This window comes from Nilaparvata lugens, chromosome 9 (assembly GCF_014356525.2).
Source record: "Nilaparvata lugens isolate BPH chromosome 9, ASM1435652v1, whole genome shotgun sequence".
Classification (NCBI taxonomy): Eukaryota; Metazoa; Arthropoda; class Insecta; order Hemiptera; family Delphacidae; genus Nilaparvata; species Nilaparvata lugens.
The window spans coordinates 32258709-32279985 of NC_052512.1; the positions used below are offsets into that span (position 1 = coordinate 32258709).

A 21277-nucleotide genomic window follows, 5' to 3' on the forward strand; every position below is an offset into this window, starting at 1 on the left:
CTCACAAAAGAATAAAACAATATATATAATTTAGGTTATTTAGACAAATTGAAATCTACCCAGCTTAAGTACTGCGTTTACCACTAAACCTGGTGGATAATTTTGTAACTACTTGAAACTACTAAAACCAACCTTTTTTTCGGACATGTCATCAAAATTTGGAAACAAAATAGTTTGGGCCATGCATATTGTTCTTTCCCGATCATATTTATATGATTTGTAATTTTTATTTCTTTTTCATTTTCAGTGAATACAACTGAAAATGAAAAAGGAATAAAAATACTTGGAGAATTTCATGATATTCAGATTACCTCAGATTGTAGAGCTATGACCTTCCAGTTTTGCTTTCGGAAGTTGCCTAATGAACAATTATTCTCATATATATTATATATATAGCTATATATATCGATATATATATATATCTATAATATAATAAAATTATGTTCAATCATGTTTTAATGGGGAGGTTGAGTTTATATTTTATTCTTTTAAATGGCAATAAGATGATATTATTATGAATGTTTTGATTCTTGAATAATAAACACAAATAATGATAATTTTTTGGATCAGCTGTTTCAGCACACTGAATTTGGATAATCTGGATGTCAATAATGCTTGTTATCGAAATTTGAGGTTAGAAGTTCTATCCTACTCTGAAAATCGAATTTGAATAGTTTATAATATATCTTATTTGTATTTCATTCATCCAAATAGAATGATAGTATCTTTTTGCAAAATACTTCATTCAATCTCAGTTGCATAAACTGATTCCGTTTCATAAACTATTTTTTAAAAACGTACACATCAAATCAGAATCAGCTGACTTCAAGGTTATTTAACAGCCCTAGGGCCGTAAAACTTTTACCGGCCTGGTCAGAAAACAATCATTTTCGGCCTCCATATGACTCACGAAAACCAGGATGTAATATTTATAAAAACCCGGATGTATTTCCAGGTGGGGCGAAAAACATGTTTCTGCCCGTGGTGCGAGCGCTATTTTTCGCCACACACAAAAAATAAACATATATATAGATATATATATATATATATATATATATATATATATATATATGAGAATAATTGTTAACTAAGCACTTCCGAAAGTAGAAGTGGAAGGTGATAGCTCTAGCAAATCTGAGGTAATCTGAATATCAGGAAATTGTCCAAGTATTTTTATTTTTCATTCTGATTTGTCTAAATAACCTAAAATATGATGTTCAATTATGTGGGAGGTTGAGTTTATACTTTTTTAATCTTTCGAATGACAATAAGATGATATTATTATAAATGTTTCAGTTATTGAATAATGAACACAATATGAAATGTTTTTCGATCAGCTATTTTTTGATCACCTTTCTTAGTTCCATGTTAGCGGCTGGAAAGGTTACTCTTTCCGGCCTAGGCCGGAAAGAAACCTGTTCTGACGTCAAACGAGAGTCGTCAGCAAACAATGTCTTTCAGATCTACGTAGGGACTGGAAAACAGCTGCTCTCTGTGCAGTGTGGCGAAAAGATCTTCTCGGTGTACTCCAAGAGGATTTGAGAGTTCAGGGATATTAGATTAGATTAAAGTTGTCACAATATTTACTGGCTTATACACTCATCTCCATCAAATTACGATATTGCTAATTATTCAACGAACTTTTAATTTATCGATGGGGAGAAAGATTGAATGCAATTAGAATACCGATAATATAATATTGTGATGTAACTCCATAAATCGGCGGTGTTTCAACAAATAATTGTCGATTCTCTGGAAAGGATGAAAAATGATATCTTTCCCAGTGTGAGTGGGTAAATGAGATGAATCCAGAGAGAGAAAGTCAGAAAGAATGATTCAGAGAGAGAGAATGAGCGAGGGAGAGTGGAAGACAATTCAGGGGGAGTGATGTGACAGCGACACTGAGAAAGAAAAATGTAGAAGGTGTGAGAGGTGGAGAAGAAAAAAAGAGGTCTAATCCGGCTTATATGCAGAGAATCCCACAGGATTTTCACTCTTCGACTGTTGTTATTTTTAAGAACATAGGAAAGAGTGGGGTTCACAATGAAGTAAGAGGAGAGAGAAGGGAGAAGAAAAAGAAGAAGAGTAGGAACACAACCAGATAAAAGCTTTCTTGGTGGTAGAGAAGGGTGGAAAAGGGAAGATGGAGAAGAAGAAGAAGAAGAATGAGAAGGAGACGGAGGAAGAGAAGAAGTAGAAGAGGAAGATGGAGGAGAGAGAGAGAGTCAGAAGAAGAATGAGGGGGTGGTGAAGAAGAAAAAGAAGAATAAAATGGAGACGAACAAGGAGAAGAGGTAGAAGAAGAGGGAGTAGGAGATGATGAAGAGGAAGTAGTAGAAGGTGAAGGAGAAGAAGAAGGAGGAAAAAGAGAAGAATAGGAAGTGGAAGGAGAAGAAGAAGGGAGAAGAGGAAGAAGAAGAGGGAGTAGGAGATGATGAAGAGGAAGTAGTAGAAGGTGAAGGAGAAGAAGAAGGAGGAGAAAGAGAAGAATAGGAAGTGGAAGGAGAAGAAGAAGAGAGAGAAAGAGGAGAAGGTGAAAGAGCAGGAGGGAGTGAAGTTGAAGAAGGTGAGGGAAAAAGAGGAGAAGTGGAAGAAGGAGCAGAAGAAGAAGGAGAAGAGAAGTAGGGGGAGAGGGAGGGGGAGAGGAAGAAGAAGGAGGAGAAAAAGAAGAGGAATGAGAAGTAAGTGGTGGAGGAGAAGGAGGAGGAGGAGAATAAGAAGAGGAAGCAGAAGAAGAAGAGGAAGGTAGAGGAGAAGGTGGAAGAGCAGGAGGAGAAGAATATAATGAAGGAGAAGGGAGGAGGGAGAAGTAGAAGAAGGAGGAGGAGGTGAAGAAGAAGAATAAGGAGAAAAAGAAGAAGGAGGTGGAGAAGAATGAAAAGAAGAATTAAAAGGAGACGAAGAAGGAAAAGAGTAAGAAGAAGAGGGGAAAGGAGAAGAAATGTGAAGAGAAGAAGTAGTAGGTGGTGGAGAAGAGGGAGTAGGAGTAGAGGGAAGGGTGGAGAAGAAGAAGAGGGAGGAAGAGGAGAAGGTGGAAGAGCAGGAGGAAGAGAAGATGATGAAGGAGAAGGAAAGAAGGAGGAGTAGAAGAAGGAGGAGGTGGGAAAGAAGAAGAATGAGGAGAAAAAGAAGAAGGAAGTGGAGAAGAAGAATTAAAAGGAGACGAAGAAGGAGAAGAGTTAGTAGAAGAGGGAAAAAGAGAAGAAATGTGAAGAGAAGAAGTAGTAGTTGGAAAAGAAGAGGGAGGAGGAGAAAAAAAAGAAGAAGAAAGAGGAGAAGGTGTAGATGAGGGAGGAGATGATGAAGTGGAAGGTGGAGAAAAAGAAGGAGAAGAAGAAGAATAAGAAGAGGAATAGCAAGAAGAAGAGGAAGAAAGAAAAAAAGAACACCTTTAGTGATAGGAAGAGAGAATTTGAAAAGGAGAGAGAAGAAGCAGTCAGAATGTGACATCGGCTTATCAGGACTTTCCAGTAATTGTTTTCGAAGAATGAAATGAAACCCCAGAGAGAAATCCTCCAGGTAACCCACTCCCACCCTCGGAATAGTTGCTACATTTTGGATGCCATAGGATTAGCAACCAACAAAAACATTCATGAAATAACTTTCAAAAACTCTTTTGTCAGACAAGAGTGTGGAGTTCACAAACACCTGAATTCTGAATTATTCCATTTTCCAGCTTGGAAAACCAGAGTGACAAATGATGCGGTGGTGTTACATCACTCAAGGCTCTTTAGTGATGTCCACGTTATGATAGCAGTGAAGAAAGATGGGAGAAAAACTTTGCCGATCCTCTGTCTTGTCAATGCCTTCTATAGACGGTAGCTGATTTAGGTTTATTGATGTAATATTACCTGTTCATTCTCGATTTAAAAATCAATTATATTCTTACTAAGCAAGAATTAAATTATACTTTCAATAATTTCCGATGCATTATCATAATTAAGATGGAATATTTCGTGAATTAATTATTAACTCTACATTGTTAAAAGACGATCTGTCAACAGAGCAAGCTAGAAGCAGATAGCGCTATCTGCCTTGTTGAATGATAGACAAGAATAGCAATTCATTCTAATCAAACACTGCTATTAAAGCGTGGACCCAACCATATCAATTGTGGAGATTGGCTCATGCAAAAAATTGAACGCAGAAAGGAATTTTTCCGAGTCCGGGTTCTGTTGCTTTGCCTGTCTGCGGAGGGGCACTACACTACAATCGCCCCATTACAATAGTTAAGGAAAGGATTGCTTTCGAACAAATGAATCTACCCAATCTAATTTCTATAAGTTTTCAAGGTCCCATGAGTCCAAAAAAGTGGTTTTTGGGTATTGTCTTTATGTGTGTGTGTGTGTTGTGTGTGTGGGTGTGGTGTGATGTGGTTTGTGCTGGGTGTGTGTTGTGTGTGTGTGGGTGTGTGTGTGTGTGTGGTGTGTGTGTGTGTGTGTGGGTGTGTGTTGTGGGTGTGGGTGTTGTGTGTGTGTGTGCTGTGTGTGTGTGTGTGTGGTGTGTGTGGGTGTGTGTGTGTTGTGTGGTGTGTAGTGTGGGGGGTGGTGTGTGTGTGTGGTGTTGTGTGTGTGTGTGTGTGTGTGTTGTGTTGTGTGTGTGTGTGTGTGTGTGTGTGTGTGTGTGTGGTTGTGGTGTGTGTGGTGTGTGTGTGTGGGTGTGTGTGTTGTGTGGTGTGGTAGTGTGGTGTGTGTGTGTGTGTGTGTTTGTTCGTGTGTGTGTGTGTGTGTGTGTGTGTGTGTGTGTGGGTGTGTGGGTGTGGTGTGTGTGTGTGTGTGTGTGTGGGTGTGTGGTGGTGGTGTGTGTGTGTGTGTGTGTGTGTGTGTGTGTGTGTGTGTGTGTGTGTTGTGTGTGTGTGTGTGGTGTGTGTGTGTGGGTGTGTGTGTGTGTGTGTGTGGTGTGTGTGTGTGGGTGTATGTGTGTATGTGCGTCTGTGTACACGATATCTCTTCTCCCAATTAACGGTATGACTTGACAGTCGTAACTAAGGTCCTTCCCTATAAGGATCCGACACGAAAATTTCGACCAAATGCAATTCAAGATGGCGGCTAGAATGACGAAAAATGTTGTCAAAAAAGGGTTTTTTTTTGCGATTTTCTCGAAAACGGCTTCAACGTTTTTATTAATTTCATACCTAAGATAGTTATTGATAAGCTCTATCAACTGCCACTAAACACATATCTGTGAGAATCTAAGGAGCTCCGCCCCATCTATGCAAAGTTTGATTTTAGATTTCCAATTATCAGGCTTCAGATACAATTTAAACAAAACATTCTGAGTGAAAAAAAGATTGAGCATGAAAATCTCTACAATTAATGTTCAGTAACATATTCACCTGAAATTGAAAATGAGCTCGAAATTCGAGAAAATGTGATTATCCAATTTTTGCAAACTGTTGGCAACTGTTGATTCTATTAAATCATTCACTATCAAGAAATAGCAGACCTCGTGTGTCTGCAGCGTTATTGTCCTGTCACCAGCTGACTCAAATCTCTGAATAGTAGAATTGCGATGCGCAGGAACACTAGCGTCAGGTGATCAATTCTCATAACGGCAAGGAAAGTTGTGTGAGTGCACCACACCAGATTTTTCAAATATATATCATTCCATTAGTGACAGATGCTCTTTTGTAAATTCAGCCTGATGTCATATGGAATGATAGATTAACTGTGTGCTTGAACATAACAGATTTTTGCGGAAATGTCAAAAATAATAATAAAAATCTGGTGTGGCGCACTCACACAACTTTCCTTGATGACATGAAAATTTAGCGTCACCTGACGCTAGTGTTCCCGCGCATCTCAAGTCTACTATTCAAAGATCCAAGCCAGCTGGTGACAAGGACAGAAAGGCTGAAGACACACGAAGTGTGCTATCTCTTCATAGTGAATGATTAATAGAATCAAAGTTAGCCAACAGTTTGTAATTGAAATAATACATTTCTCGAATTTCGAGTTTATTTTCAGTTGGTGAATGTTACAACCATTGATTGATTGTAGAGATTTTCATGCTCAATTTTTTCCACTTGGAATTTTCTGTTTAAATTGTATTCAAAGCCTGATAATTGGGAATCTAAAATCAAACTTTGCATAGATGGGGCGGAGCTCCTGAAATTTTTACAGATATGGGACTTGTGGCAGTTGATAGAGCTTATCAATGTCTATTTCAGGTATACATTTGATTAGAATCGTTGGAGCCGTTTTCGATAAAATCGCGAAAAACCTTGTTTTTGACAACATTTTCACCATTTTATCCGCCATCTTAAATTGCATCAGATCGAAACTGTTCGTGTCGGATCCTTATATTGTAAGGACCTCAAGTTCCAAATTTCAAAGTCATTCCGTCATTGGGGAGATGAGATAAGAGTGTATCGACGTACACACACACAACACACACCACACACACACACACACACACACACACAGACACACACCACACACACACACACACACACACAACACACTACAGACACTACCCAAAAACCACTTTTCAGGACTCAGGGGACCTTGAAACGTATAGAAATTTGGAAATTGGGGTAGGCCTACCTTAATTTTTTTCGGAAAGCAATACTTTCCTTACCTATGGTAATAGGGCAAGGAAAGTAAAAATTGGTCAAACTCTCAGGAATGATAGTATTTGACGAGAGGAACAATATGACGTCATCACATTGGCAATATTCACCTCTATTCTTGAGTTATAAGCATTTGAAGATGAGTGATTTCTCTGATCTGTGAGTGAAGGGAAGATTCTATGTTTCACTCTGTATTGTAGTGGTATGTCTCATATTATAGCACGACATTTGTTAGGTCAATATCCATAGCCCGAATATCAACCAAATCTGGGAGAGTTGCATTTTTCATGAAATCCATGAATTAGGATCTCGTATCAATCTAGAAGTTGAGAAATCTTCCAAAATACATGAGTAACACACAGATTTCAGACCACTTCGGAAAATTGAAACCTATCAGACTTTTGTTGAGATCGCTACAAATATCCTCTGAAGACGCTCTTTCGATTCGCGAAAGATATGTTACGATCTCTCCAAAACTCTTCAGGAGCAGAGGAAAAATAATAGAGAAACAATCAATCAGAGTTATATATGATCACTATAAGGGGAAAGGGAAGAAGGTAGGAAGTGGGAGAAGAAGGTGAAGGGGAAGGAGACGGAGGAGGAGAAGATGAAGGAGGAGGAAGGAGAAGAATTAGATGATGCAGAAGAAGGAGATATAGAGGTTTTAAACGGTGTTTTTTAAGGCCATTCCACACAGCACGTGGCGTGCGTGGTTGGACGCACGCACCACGCCGGCCACCTAGCCACATGCCAATTCACACCGCCAGGACTGTTGCGATGCTATACCGTCCACGTTTCCCGTCAGTATGCAGGAAGATGTCAACTCCGACGGTCCCGTGGTGTGGATCTGGATTTCTTGTGGCTCACCTGGTTTGATGACTCCCAACAGCAGCAGTAATAATGATATGAGCTGGTTTTATTGTATTCGTTACAGCACGGGACCAGTGGGTACATCCAATCAATAAAAAAAGGAAGACCTATGGCGAATTCCATCATTAATGCGCGACCTTGAGGCTGACAATGATAGTATACGTTCTATACGATAGTATACTCTAGTATACGTTCTGCGCATGCTCGGACCAAAACGTGGCCGGACACGTTTGAAAAGATCGCTCAGAGAGCGAACGGTAGCCACGCGTGGCTAGTATAGCAAGCGTTGCCGCGTGGCCGTGGTTGCTATGTGAATTGCTTCATTTGATTAGCTGGGAAGCGATGTTTTGAAAAATAGCTAGCGTGCGTCCAGCCACGCATGCCGCGTGCTGTGTGGAATGGCCTTTAAGTTTTCTCAGGTTTTTCAAGAACTAATTGAGCAAAAATATTAAAATTTTGTACGTAGCTAGAGTGTTGTTGTTGAAGGACTTGAAAATTACAACAAAGATACACCCAAAATTGGCGTTTTCTCATGCAAATGAACAGAAAATGTTCAAATTTGATACAAATTTTCAGCTAGGTCCTACAGATTTTATGCTAGTAGGGATGAGATACTGATTTGGGCCGAAAACATGGAATCTTGGAACAAAAGACGACATGGGAATCTGAGCGCTCGGTCAACCCCCCCCCCTCTTCCGGAGAAGAGAAGAAGAAGAAGAGAAGAAGAAGAAGAAGAAGAGAAGAAGAAAAGAAGAAGAAGAAAAGAAGAAGAAGAAGAAAACGAGAAGAAGAAGAAAAAGAAGAAGAAGAAGTGTAAGGAGAAGAGGGAGAAGAAGAAGGAGACAAAAAAAGAAGAAGAAGGTGACCTTTTATCGATTGAACTCTTCCTCACACAAACAAACGATAACGGCTGAATTTGTAATGCAGCACATCATCTCATTACTGTATCTGGAAGGCACAAACACAATAAAAGTTCAAAAGACCATGCGACCCAGAAGTGACGGCGATTCTAATTCTATTTTATGCTCAGTAATGCACCATTCGGAGTACCCTTTATGAGGCTCTCACAGTCATTACGACTCTAATCGCTTCACCATACATAAAGGCCACCTACATTGCAAAAGCCGTGGCATACACAATTATGTCCAACATTCTCTCTCATTCAACCCATTTCTGTCTTCCTTCCTTGTCTAAAGTGGAGTCCACGTTATAATGGCAGTGTATGATTGGCGATGGTAATCCTATCCTTGTCTATCATTCAGCAAAGCAGATAGCGCTATCTCTTTCTCGCTTTGCTTTGTTGCTGTCTTTCAACAATGTAGAATGAATAATATTTTGATAAAATATTCAATCTGAATTATAAAAACTCATAACGAAATTATTGAAAATTATAATTTCTTGCTTAATAGAATATGATTGATAATTTTAAACGAGAATCAATAGTTAATACTACATCAATAAACCTGTATCAGCTACTATCTATAAAAGGCATTGACAAGGCAGAGGTTCAGCAACGTTGTTCTGCTATCTTTCTCCACTGCTTTCACTCCACTCCATTACTTTTTGAAAAATTAGCGCCTGAAGTTTGAATTTTTGGGACAGAAAATTTCAAATTCGGTAAGATTTTTATCCATGAGATTTAGAGGATTGATTCTTCATGGTTTTGTTGATCTAGTAAACAAAAATTTTTCTGGAAATATCAATTTTTGGAAAAGTTATTCAATTTACTAAAAATAACCAAGACTAACACTTTTAAATGAGTTATTTTTCGTAAATTGAATAACTTTTCCAAAAATTGATATTTTTAGATAAATTTTTTTCTACTAGATGAACAATACCATGAAGAATCCATCCTCTAAATCTCATGGATTTATAAATATAAAGAAAATAACAATCTCAGTACCCTTTTTTTGAAATATTTTATCACTACATGTTTCGGACATTTATATCATGGATTTATATCTTATCGAATTTGAAATGTTCTGTCCCAAAGATTAAAACTTTAGGCGCTCATATCTCAATGATCAGAAAAAAAATCTTTTCCCGAGAAAACTTTTTCATTTTGATAGCTCGAGGATATACAAATCGAAAACTTTGTAAAAATATCACTAGTAAAAAGTTTAATTTAAGCCTTTGCACAGCCTAAAGCTGCGTACACATATTCGCGCTTCCAACCCGCACCTAGCACGCTCCTCCCTCGTACCGCCCTCGTACCGCCCTCGTACTACCATCGAACCACAGTCGCTCCTCCCACGCACCCATCATGAACGTTACGGAAGATGTTAGATCTTCTCGCGTTCCCCGGTCGAACCACTGTTGCTCACCGGTCGATCATCAATCGCTCTGCTGGAGTGACGTTCGGTTGCGGAGCAGAGCGACAGTCTGTACGCACCTTTAGAAGTACCTGTAGGCTTTACCAAGCTCTATCCAAATCGGTCATCAACTGGGAACTGTAACTGTGGTACAAACAAACAGTCAAAAGATCGAGTCGAAACTAAGACCTCAATTTCGCTCTAGTCAATTATATTTGCATGCATTTTAAATGATTTTATGTATGTTTAATTGTATTTTGAGAAAGATAGAATTTGGAAAAAATCTTATGAAACGTTCCTTTACGTGTTTCTTGAATGATTCAAATTTTCTTGAATAACTCAATATCATTCGTTACAAGTGGTAATTGAGTGGAATATTTCTAATCAATTTATTAATCCAAGCCATCTTAGACTCAAGTAGTTCTAAACTGACAGTTTAGACGCGTTTTTTTGCTCGAAATCCCCCTCCCCCCTCTCACCCTCTCCCGTCCCACTTCCCCTGCCCTCCCACCCCCTCACGCCGCAGGGGGGGGGGTGTTCTAAAAATAGATTTTTCCCTCCCACTCCTCTCACTCTCTCTCTCTCTCTCTCTCTCTCTCCTCTCTCTCTCTCTCTCTCTCTCTCTCCTCTCTCTCTCTCTCCTCTCTCTCTCTCTCTAATCTAATCTAATGTATCTAATCTAATCTAATCTCCCTCCCTTTCTCTCTCTCTCCCCCTCTCCCAGTGAGGACGAGGGGGATGAAGGAGAGAGATATCTCTCTCTCTCTCTCAAATAGATTTTCCCTTCCCCTTCCCCAGTATAGATGAGGGGGCTGGATATCGAGTCTGGGAAAAAATAATTTCCTTTTGAGGGAAAAATTCCCTTACTCTCTCTCTACATCTGATGCTATACTGACAGATCAAAGTGAATTAAGAAATTCTCTATCTCTCTCTCTCTCTCTCTCTCTCTCTCTCTCTCTCTCTACATCTAAATTGATAGTTTCATGTGTATTCTTGACAAGTATTTGAAAAAAAATTATACATGAAATTCCAACCTTATTCTGGACTTTTCCACCTATAAATTTGGAAGAAAAATAGCACAAGCCTACCAAGCTCTAAGACAACCTGATCATTCCATCTACCAATGTCACCACATCAGTGTCATTTGCATAGTAAATGAATAAATAAATAAGAATATATGTGGTGACTGACCATTGAGCACATGCACCAGAGTGGAGTCAGGCAGTGAAGAGGAAGGAGAGCATGTATAGTTGCCCGTGTCTTCAGGCAGTGCCGAACTGATGTGGAGGCGCGAGCTCCGTGATGCAGCATCTGTGACGACCGTGACGCCACGTGACTCTGACGTGACGTCATTCAGGTCACGTGACGAGTAGTTGACGACCCGGCCATCCTTGTACCAGTAGATGAAGAGTGGTGGTTCTGTCCCACCCTGTGACTCCAGGACCACGCAGGTCAGGTTGAAGTCGCTCCCTCGCTTCACAAACAGTTCTTTGCTGCCTGATATGCTGGCGCGTGATACTGTCAACAAAGGAAAAACACATATGTCATAAATCCATTCATTCAAATCCTATTTATTTGTAATTTACAGTCTAGCTCATACACATAGTTGGATATTCATGAACCCATTCATCCAAATTCAATTTATTTGTCATTAAGGGGCGATTTTCGAGCTCGGGATTTAGCTAAGTTCTAGACTTTAATAAGCTGGAGTCAGAAAAATGGCTCTCCGAAACGGGGCATAGTCCACATTTGAATTAAATTTCAAAAGATCTGGTGTGGCGCACTCACACAACTTTCCTAGCCGTTATGAAAATTGGTCACCTGACGCTAGTGTTACCGCGCATCTGAAATCTACCATTCAAAGATTTGAGCTAGCTGGTGACAGGGCAATAATGCTGGAGACACACGAGGTCTGCTATCTCTCTATAGTGAATAATAAAATAGAATCAACAGTTGCCAATAGTTTGCAGTTGAATAAACACATTTTCTCAAATTCGAGTTTATTTTCAATTTTAGGTGAAAATGTTACTGTACATTATTTGTAGAGATTTTCTTGCTCAATCTTTTCCACTTGAATGTTTTAGTTTGAATTTCATCTGGAGCCTGATAATTGAGAATCGAAATTCAAATTTTGAATAGATGGGGCTGAGCTCCTGAAATTTTTACAAATATGGGACTTAGGCAGTTAATAGAGCTTATCAATGACTATTCTAGGTTTAAATTTAATCAAAATCATTGGAGCCGTTTTCGAGAAAATCGGAAAAAACCCTGTTTTTGACAACATTTTCGCCATTTTAGCCGCCATCTTGAATCGCATTTGATCGAAATTGTTCGTGTTGGATCCTTATAAGGGAAGGACCTTGAGTTCCAAATTTCAAGTCATTCCGTTAATTGGGAGATGAGATATCGTGTACACAGACTCACATACACACACACACCACACACACACACACATATATATATATATATATTATATATATATATAAACACACACACACACACACACACACACACACACCACACACACACACACCACACACACACACACTCACACACATACTCACCTACACACACACACACAACACACACACACACCACACACACACACACACACACACACACACACACACACACACACACACACACACACACACACACACACCACACACACACACACACACACACACACACACACCACACACACACACACACACACACACACACACACATTAGAAATTGGGGTACCTTAACTTTTTCGGAAAGCATCACTTTCCTTACCTATGGTAATAGGGCAAGGGAAGTAAAACTGGAAAATTGAACGAAAAAAAAGAAGAAAATAGTGTGAAGTTTCAATTATTTTGTATTATTTAGGAATGATTAATTCCGTCAAGGAAAAACGTTTCCATGTATGGAAACGAGAAAATAAAGATTATCATAAAAACTATGACTAGCCCACGTCCTGTTTCGGAAAGCCAATTATCTCCAGCTGTTTTAAGTCTAGAACAAAGCTAAATCCCAATCTCGGGAACCGGTCCTTAATGAGATAAAGTTTCCCGCTTTTCAAAAATGTTTTAATTCAGAAAGTGGACATAGAATGTTCATGGTTCAAAACCATGTATGTGCTTTGGAACATACGGGCTTCAATAGTTTCAATATAATTATATATATATAGTCCAGTCAATATAGACATAAAAAAGGGGTGTGCAATTAATATACAATACTACAATTATACTACAATTTATATTGTAGTTCTGGTTTTCTAATATATTATTTGGGTACATAAGAGAAGTCCAGAACCAATTTCTTTTTGCTAGATACAGAGTGGCCCAAAAACCTCGTATTCTCGGCTCATTTTCCATTTATCAACTATTTCTGCCAAATCTCGTAATCGGACAGAAAACTTTGCTCCCGCCTTCCTTTTAGATTATAAAAATCTGAATAGATTGAAATCAGTCGGAACTCTCTATCTCCAATGAGTACTGATTTGAAGGAAAAAATCAAATTTGATGAATTTTAGTTTTTGATCAACAATATCTTCCGATTGTTACTATTTTGATGTATAATTCGAAATCTGTCTGGGCATATTTTTGTGCTCTACAATATGAGATCGGGTAGAGCGCTCCATCTAATATAGATTTCCAGGTACACCTAACAACAATGCTCCTTGTATTGTGAAAAACACCTAATTTTCAGCTTCAACCATCATCACCAACTACATTGTCCTCACACTGATATTTCGCACAATGACATAAGTTCATGAGATCAAGTTCTATGAGAATCACTCGTCAGATGCACTCCATTTCAGTATTTCCTAGTGGAGAGGCGCGCTTAAGGGCACCTCAAGGATCAAACAATTATAACTTTTGACAAAATGCTCAGATTTCATCGTACTACACTTCACTCTTCTCGGCCCGTCAAGGCGGCTCAAAATCATGCATCATAAGTCAAATTCGTTCGAAAAATGGAAAATTTATTGTTGAGTGTACTTAAGCCCATATTCCAATACACAAAATATGGCCAATTTGTCTCCTGCACACAGAGAAAAGAGAAGAAGTAGAAGATTAAAGAGACTCGTAGTTGGAACAACATGAAGATGATATGAGAATGAAAAATCTGGAATATTTGCATGGATCATAGAATACAGATTCTTTTCCCTGAATATAAATAGATATATGTTGTTCATTTTTATTGACACAGAAGCCTTCATACCTTACACGCACATTCTCTTCTCCCTACATGATGGATAGGTATGACAAATATACATATATACTTGTAGATATCACGTATACATTTGAATTCTCGAGGGCACGGCTCTTAGAATATTACAACAGGCATGTACTGATGGAAAGCGTCTTCCTTCTTCCATGCACTCTGCTCGTTATTGGAGGCAAGACTTCCATTTCTCAAGATTCGAATACATGTCAGGTAAATTCTTCCTCTCTCTCGAACTTCGTCGGCTGGGCCTATCTGGGATTGTGGACTCAGATTGTAAGGAATGAGTGGAAGTAGGCAGACAGAGAGGGTGTGAGAGAGTAGAGAGACAGAAATATGAGAATTCCATTGAGAAGGATCCGATTCCTTGACAAAAACAAGCTCTGAAATTTGGGGGCGGCTTAGAAAGGTATTACTGTGTTGATATGTATCTTGTAAATGAACTTGAATTGTTTACAGGTTTTCGATTTCGATTTGCACTTTTCCTGTTTCAAATCTCAAATTACTTTTAGACTGAAACACGATAATTCTCATAATATATCAACCAAGTCGCTACATAATTCAAAAAATCGGGGCTCCGAGCTTTGCTCGTTATTTATTTATTGATTTTTGATAAACCGAACACAATTCTTTAAAATGATTGGGGAAGTACTAACAGGCACAGCACAGATGTTTCTTTCCCGAATTTTGATTTATACACTATAAATAGTCCAGAAAGTAGGTTATGTTCCATACACTCTAATTCAGGTTCGATTTTCTGTTCAAGCATTTGAAAACAAAATTATTAATTTAGATTATATACAAACCAAATTGAATAACAAAATGACACCTACTAATCACTTGGAATTGTCAAATAATGATCAACTTTGAGAATTATGATGAACTATGAATTATGATAAAATAATGATCAACTTTGAAAATTATGATTTACTCTAGTTTAGGAGGATTATCATGTCATGTCAACTAATCAGATCATGTTGATCAAATCGATTAAATTGTCTAGCTAGATAAAATTTCTCGCTGATTGATTATGATTACACAGCTGGAAATAATTCTGTCTCTCTCCCACACAGGCACACGCATCTTCTGTTATCGAGAGACCACGAAATTATCATCTGTTTTCCAAGGATGAATCCTTTTAATGTCGTTCGGCCAGTTTTCCAAAGAATGAGACCCAGTGCAATCGAATCTTTATATCATAAACCTACTATGCTCCAAATTTCGTGTAAATCGTTGGAGCCGTTTTCGAGAACCGTCAAACATAAATAGCCAGATATAGGAATAACAAGATATAAGAATATAGATACAGAAATTGCTCGCTTAAAATAATAGGACGAACTGGTGACTGTCTGAGCTACTGGACTGGTTTACTTGAAATTTTGCATATAGATTCCTAATTACACGAGGATGGTTCTAGGCCCACTTTCATTTCTTCAAGATTCCACTTGGTCAAGTTTTCAGTTTGTATATTTTTACTTTCCTTGCCCTATTACCATAGGTAAGGAAAGTATTGCTTTCCAAAAAAATCTAAGGAACCCTATTTCATGTTTTCTATATATATGTGTTTGTGTGTGTGTGTGTGTGTGTGTGTGTGTGTGTGTGTGTGTGTGGTGTGTGTGTGTGTGTGTGTGTGTGTGTGTGTGTGTGTCTGTGTGTGTGTGTGTGTGTGTGTGTATTCCTAATTAGCCGATTGACTTGAAATTTTAGACTTAAGGTCCTTATACCATGAGGACCCGACAATAAGAATTCAAAAAAATTCAATTCAAAAAAATTCAATTCAAGATGGCGGAAAAAATGGCGGATAATTACTAAAAAACCATGTTTTTCACGGTTTTCTCTAAAACCGCTCTAACGATTTTCTTCAAATTTATACCATGGATAGCTATTCATAAGCCCTAGCAACTAACATGAGTCTCATTTCTGGAAAAATTGCAGGAGCTGCGTAATATTCTCGAGAAAAATGGCGGATAATTACTGAAAAACCATGTTTTTCAAGATTTTCTCAAAAATTACTCGACTGATTTATTTCGAATTCCTACTCTGTATATTTATTTATCAGCTCCATCAACTGGCATGAGTCTCCTTCCTGGGAAACTAATGGGGGGTTCACCCCATCCTTGAGAAATGGACTTTGTAACCTCCTTCTCGTGCATTAGGTAGGTAGGTAGGTAGAGCAGTCTATAAAAATAACACATAGTCGAGATATTTCATCTGTAGAACAGCTGTTTTGACGACTTTAAAAAAATCATCGGATTTCACAATTTACACAAAGGAAAAAGTGCTCTGAAAACAATTATATACACACACTAGCAGGAATCCGTGCTTCGCAACGATCTATTTTCAAACTTGATAATCTGAAAACTTGACGTAATGACATTTTAAAGAACTTAAAATAGGCCTATAACCATCCTTAGTTAATTAAGAATCTAGCCTATAAGCAAAATTTCAAGTTAATTAGTCCAGTAGTTCAGACGTGGTGATGCGTCAAACATAATTTTCCTATCCCATACCTTTATAAGCCAACTCTTTATTTTATTATAGATATGGTTAACAACTGCAAGAGATAGGAGTGTGGAACAGAATAGTTGTGAGACTATGATAGCGCCAGAAGTGTCTCAAACACAATAGTAGGTACTACATGAACTTTTCGAAAGTGATTTAAAAAAAAATGCCGTTTGAGAATGAGGCTCCCAGTTCAATGAGCAAGGAAAGTTGTGTGAATGTACTACACCAGATTTTTTAAATAGACCCTTGCGTAGCACGGGTTTCCTGATAGTATAATATGAACATCGCTATTGAAATGCACATGATGTTTTGCGAATATAACTTCCCACGATTGTGAAAACACATCAATCCTCCGTACGTGACATGTAGCTGGTGGGAATGCCCATGGTGAGGTCCACGTTATAATGGCAGTGTTTGATTAGCAATGGTATTGCTATCCTTGTCTATCATTCAACAAAACTGATAACACTATCTCTCTCACATAGCTCTGTTGCCAGATCGTCTTTCAAAAATGTAGATTAATCATTAATCAACATTATATTCCATCTCAATCATGAAAATTCATTATGATATAATTGAAAAATATCATTGCTTGCCTAATAAAGAAATCTGATGTTGCGCACTCACACGACTTTCCTTGCCGTTATGGAAATTGATCACCTGACGCTAGTGTTCACGCGCATCACAAGTCTACTATTCCAAGATCTGAGCCAGCTGGTGACAGGACAATAACGCTGGAGACACACGAGGTCTGCTATCTCTTCATAGTGGATAATTTAATAGAATCAACGGTTGCCAACAGTTTGCAATTGAATAATCACATTTTCTCGAATTCTGAGCTTATTTTCAATTTTAGGTGAAAATGTTACGAAGGATTAATTGTAGAGATTTTCATGCTCAATCTTTTCCACTTGGAATTTTTTGTTCAAATTGTATCTGGAGTCTGATAATTGGGAATCTAAAATAGAACACTGCAAAGATGAGGCGGAGCTCCTGAAATTTTTACAGATATGGGACTTGTGGCCGTTGATAGAGCTTATCAATGACTATTCTAGGTATAACTTTGATCAAAATCATTGGAGCCGTTTTAGAGAAAATCGCGAAAAACTCTGTTTTTGACAACATTTTTGCCATTTCAGCCGCCATCTTGAATCGCATTTGATCGAAATTGTTCGTGACGGATCCTTATATTGTAAGGCCCTTACGTTCCAAATTTCAAGTCATTCCGTTAATTGGGCGATGAGATATCGTATACACAGACACACATACACTCATACCACACACACACACACACACACAACACACACACCACACACACACACACACACCACACACATGCACACACACACACACCACACACACACACACACACACACACACACACACACACCACACACCACACACACACACACACACACACCACACACACACACACACACCACACACACCACACACACACACACCACACACACACACACACAACACACACACACCACCACACACACACACACCACACACACACACACACACACACACCACACACACACACACACACACACACACACACACAGACACACACACACACACACACACACCACACACACACACACACACACACACACACACACACACACCACACACACACCACCACACACACACACACATACATACATACAAACCAATACCCAGAAACCACTTTTATGGACTCAGGGGACCTTGAAACGTATAGAAATTTGTAAATTGGTTTACCTTAATTTTTTTCGGAAAGCAATACTTTCCTCACCTATGATAATAGGGCAAGAGAAGTAATATAATTGACTATTTTAAACAAGAATGAACCGTTAATATTACATCAATGAACCTGTTTCAGCTACCGTCTATTGAAGGCATTGAGAAGACAGAGGTTCGGCAACGTTGTTCTGCTATCTTTCTTCACTGCCATTATAACGTGGACCTCACTGAAGTGTTTCATATATTTTATTATTCCGATCATCTATGATCATCGCTATTGAAATGTACCGTACATGGTGTTTTGTGAGTATAACTTGCCACGCTTGTGAAAACACATCAATCCTCCCTACGTGACATGTAGCTCGTACAAACGCCTAGTTTCCCAACTCGCATTTTTTCTCCGTCCCCATCCCGTGCAATGGAATTGAGTCACTGTGTTCAACAATCTTGTTCCCCTCATCTTTCACGGAGAGAGAGTGAGAGTGTGTGGGAGGGAATGAAGCAGGTTTTTCTTCCCCCCATCCCCTTATTCGAAATTGAGTCACCGGGTTCAACAATAATATTATTATCCTCTTCTTTCACGGAGAGAGAGAGAGAGTGTGAGTGATAAAGGATGAGAGAGGGTGTGAGAGAGATAAAGAGAGAGGATTGTAGGGGATGTGAAAAATGAAGCTAACAAACGTACATTGTGACTGTGCATTTCACTTTGCCAGATAAATGTCTAACATTAGAATGAAGCTTTCTGTCATTTATTCTGCTACATTTCTCCAATGCTTCTAAATTTATCTCTTTTCCGTTCCAGCTATGCGATTCTCTCTCACTCTCTCACACACTCCCTCTCTTTTCCTTTCATTTCTCTCACACTCGCTTTCTCTCTCTCTCATTCTCTCTCTCTGTCTATGATTGTGAGGCAGAGAAGACCTGGAATTCTAACTCCGTCCTCAATAAAGGCATATAATCAATCAATCAATCTTTCTCTCTCTCTCTCTCTCTCTTGGACAATGATATGTCCAAAGCTCCGCCAATTTATGTAGATGCATAACAATATAATTATCTATAGTTATTATATTACAAATTACTTTTTCATATCATATACAGTTCATTGATTATTTTCTTAGTCCATATTATGTTCATCTATAATTTTGCTGTATTGTAAACTATTGTATATAAGTGTAAAAGCCAGTATATATTGTAATCTACATATATAAAGTACTCAATCAAATCTCTCTCTAGGGTTGTGTGGCAAAGATGACCTGGAATTCTAACTCCGTCCTTAATAAAGGCATATAATCAATCAATCAATCTTTCTCTCTCTCTCTCTCTCTCTCTCTCTCTCTCTCTCTCTCTCTCTCTCTCTCTCTCGGTAGAGAGTTAGTGGGAAGGATATTTCGAATATTTTTTCCAAAAAAGGACATTGATGTTTTAATAGATCTACCAATGAATGTAGATGCATATCAATGTTATCTATAGTCATTATATATATATCTCTTTCTTTCATATCATAATATACAGCTCAGTAATTTGTTTAATTTATATTATGTAAATAAATTTGCTGTATTTTAAGCTATTGTGTAAGTGTATGAGTTAGTATGCATTGTGATCCACATTAATGAAATACCAAATCAATCAATCAATCAATTTCTCTTCCTCACTCACACACTCTCTCTCTCTCTCTCTCTCTCTCAATGACATCATTAATTCACCTTGTTCTCCTGTCTTCCTCCACTGCAATTTGTAATGTGGACCGCACTATAATAGTTATTATGAATATATTCATTTTCTTGGCAAATTCTTCTAGTATTTACATGAAAATTAGAAACTAATGTGACCGTTTTCAACTTTTTTTATTTCTCTCCTTATCTATGAGGAAAATCAATTGGAGAGGGGTACTTTCAATTTCTATCAAGTTTGTTTTGTTGATTGTTCTAGCTGTCTTCCCATATTTATTTCTCCATCGCCATAATAATATATACCTAGCTCCTGAGTACACACTGTATATTTCACACTGTATATTTCCAAATTCTTTGAGATGTTGTGTGGTTTACATAAGTTTGTCTGACCAAGAGTGAGGTAATGAGGTAGTGAGGACCTCACTCTTGGTCAGACAAACTTATGTAAACCACACAACATCTCAAAGAATTTGGAAATATACAGTGTGTATCTAGGCATTTGAGACTCATGAGCTAGGTATATATTTGTTGTGAATCTGCCATACGCTAAATAATAATAATCACTTCAATTGAAAAATTATGTATTTTTATAGAAATCATAATAACAATATTCTGTGCTCATTTGCTTTTCCAATGTGAATTCGTGTTGAGTTTTCTCAATTTTGAACTTTTTAATACTAGTAGTTCTGTCAACAGTAGACCTCGCGCTCAGTAACTTATTATATTATATTGACCTGTTGTTATATTTTCTCAAAAATTATTGAACAATTTATCAATTTAAAATGTCTACAAAAAATCTCAACTAAACATGGCTTTCTGTCCTATCGTACCGTGACGTGTCGTCCCGGAATGTGAGTGTGAGCGCTGTTATCAGGTCTGGCTACAACACTGTCTACAACGTTGATGAAAAGATACATTTTCAAGATGTTTGATGTTCTTGAACGGGTAGTATTATAGTGAACTACTGTCAATTAACACTTTGATGGAAAGATACATTTTCAAGATGTTCGATGTTTTTGAACGGGTAGTATTTTTGTCCACTAGACAGCTGATTTATGATGAATAATTCTAAAGTCTTATTTTTACGTTAATATTGGCGTTAAAAGAAGACTCATTTTCCTTTTGAATTATTCTCAAAATGCAAAATTCCCCAAAAAACCGTATGTATACGACAACGCGAAATTCAAAAAAGGAACATACCTGTCAAATTTTATGAAAATCTATTGCTGCGTTTCGCTATAAGTTAAATGCGGAACAAAAATAGCTATTTATGTATTAAGAGCGTAATGCGCGACTTTATCGCTTTCGCAAAACAGTTATCACGTGACGCTAAGCGGAGCGTAATAATTTTGCAAGAGCGATAAAGAAGCATTACGCGCGAATTACATACAACATTTTTTCTACAA

The 21277-nt window shown here is 38.1% G+C and overlaps 1 protein-coding gene across 1 annotated transcript in view; it reads right to left on the reverse strand.

The window, feature by feature from the left end:
- The window catches only part of LOC111060958 (limbic system-associated membrane protein), a gene marked incomplete in the record, with an annotated part of 128106 nt that overhangs the window by 12339 nt on the left and 94490 nt on the right, over positions 1 to 21277 (reverse strand). The window contains 1 exon segment of the mRNA XM_039435249.1: positions 10945 to 11271. Coding sequence (XP_039291183.1) covers positions 10945 to 11271 — 327 coding nt within the window.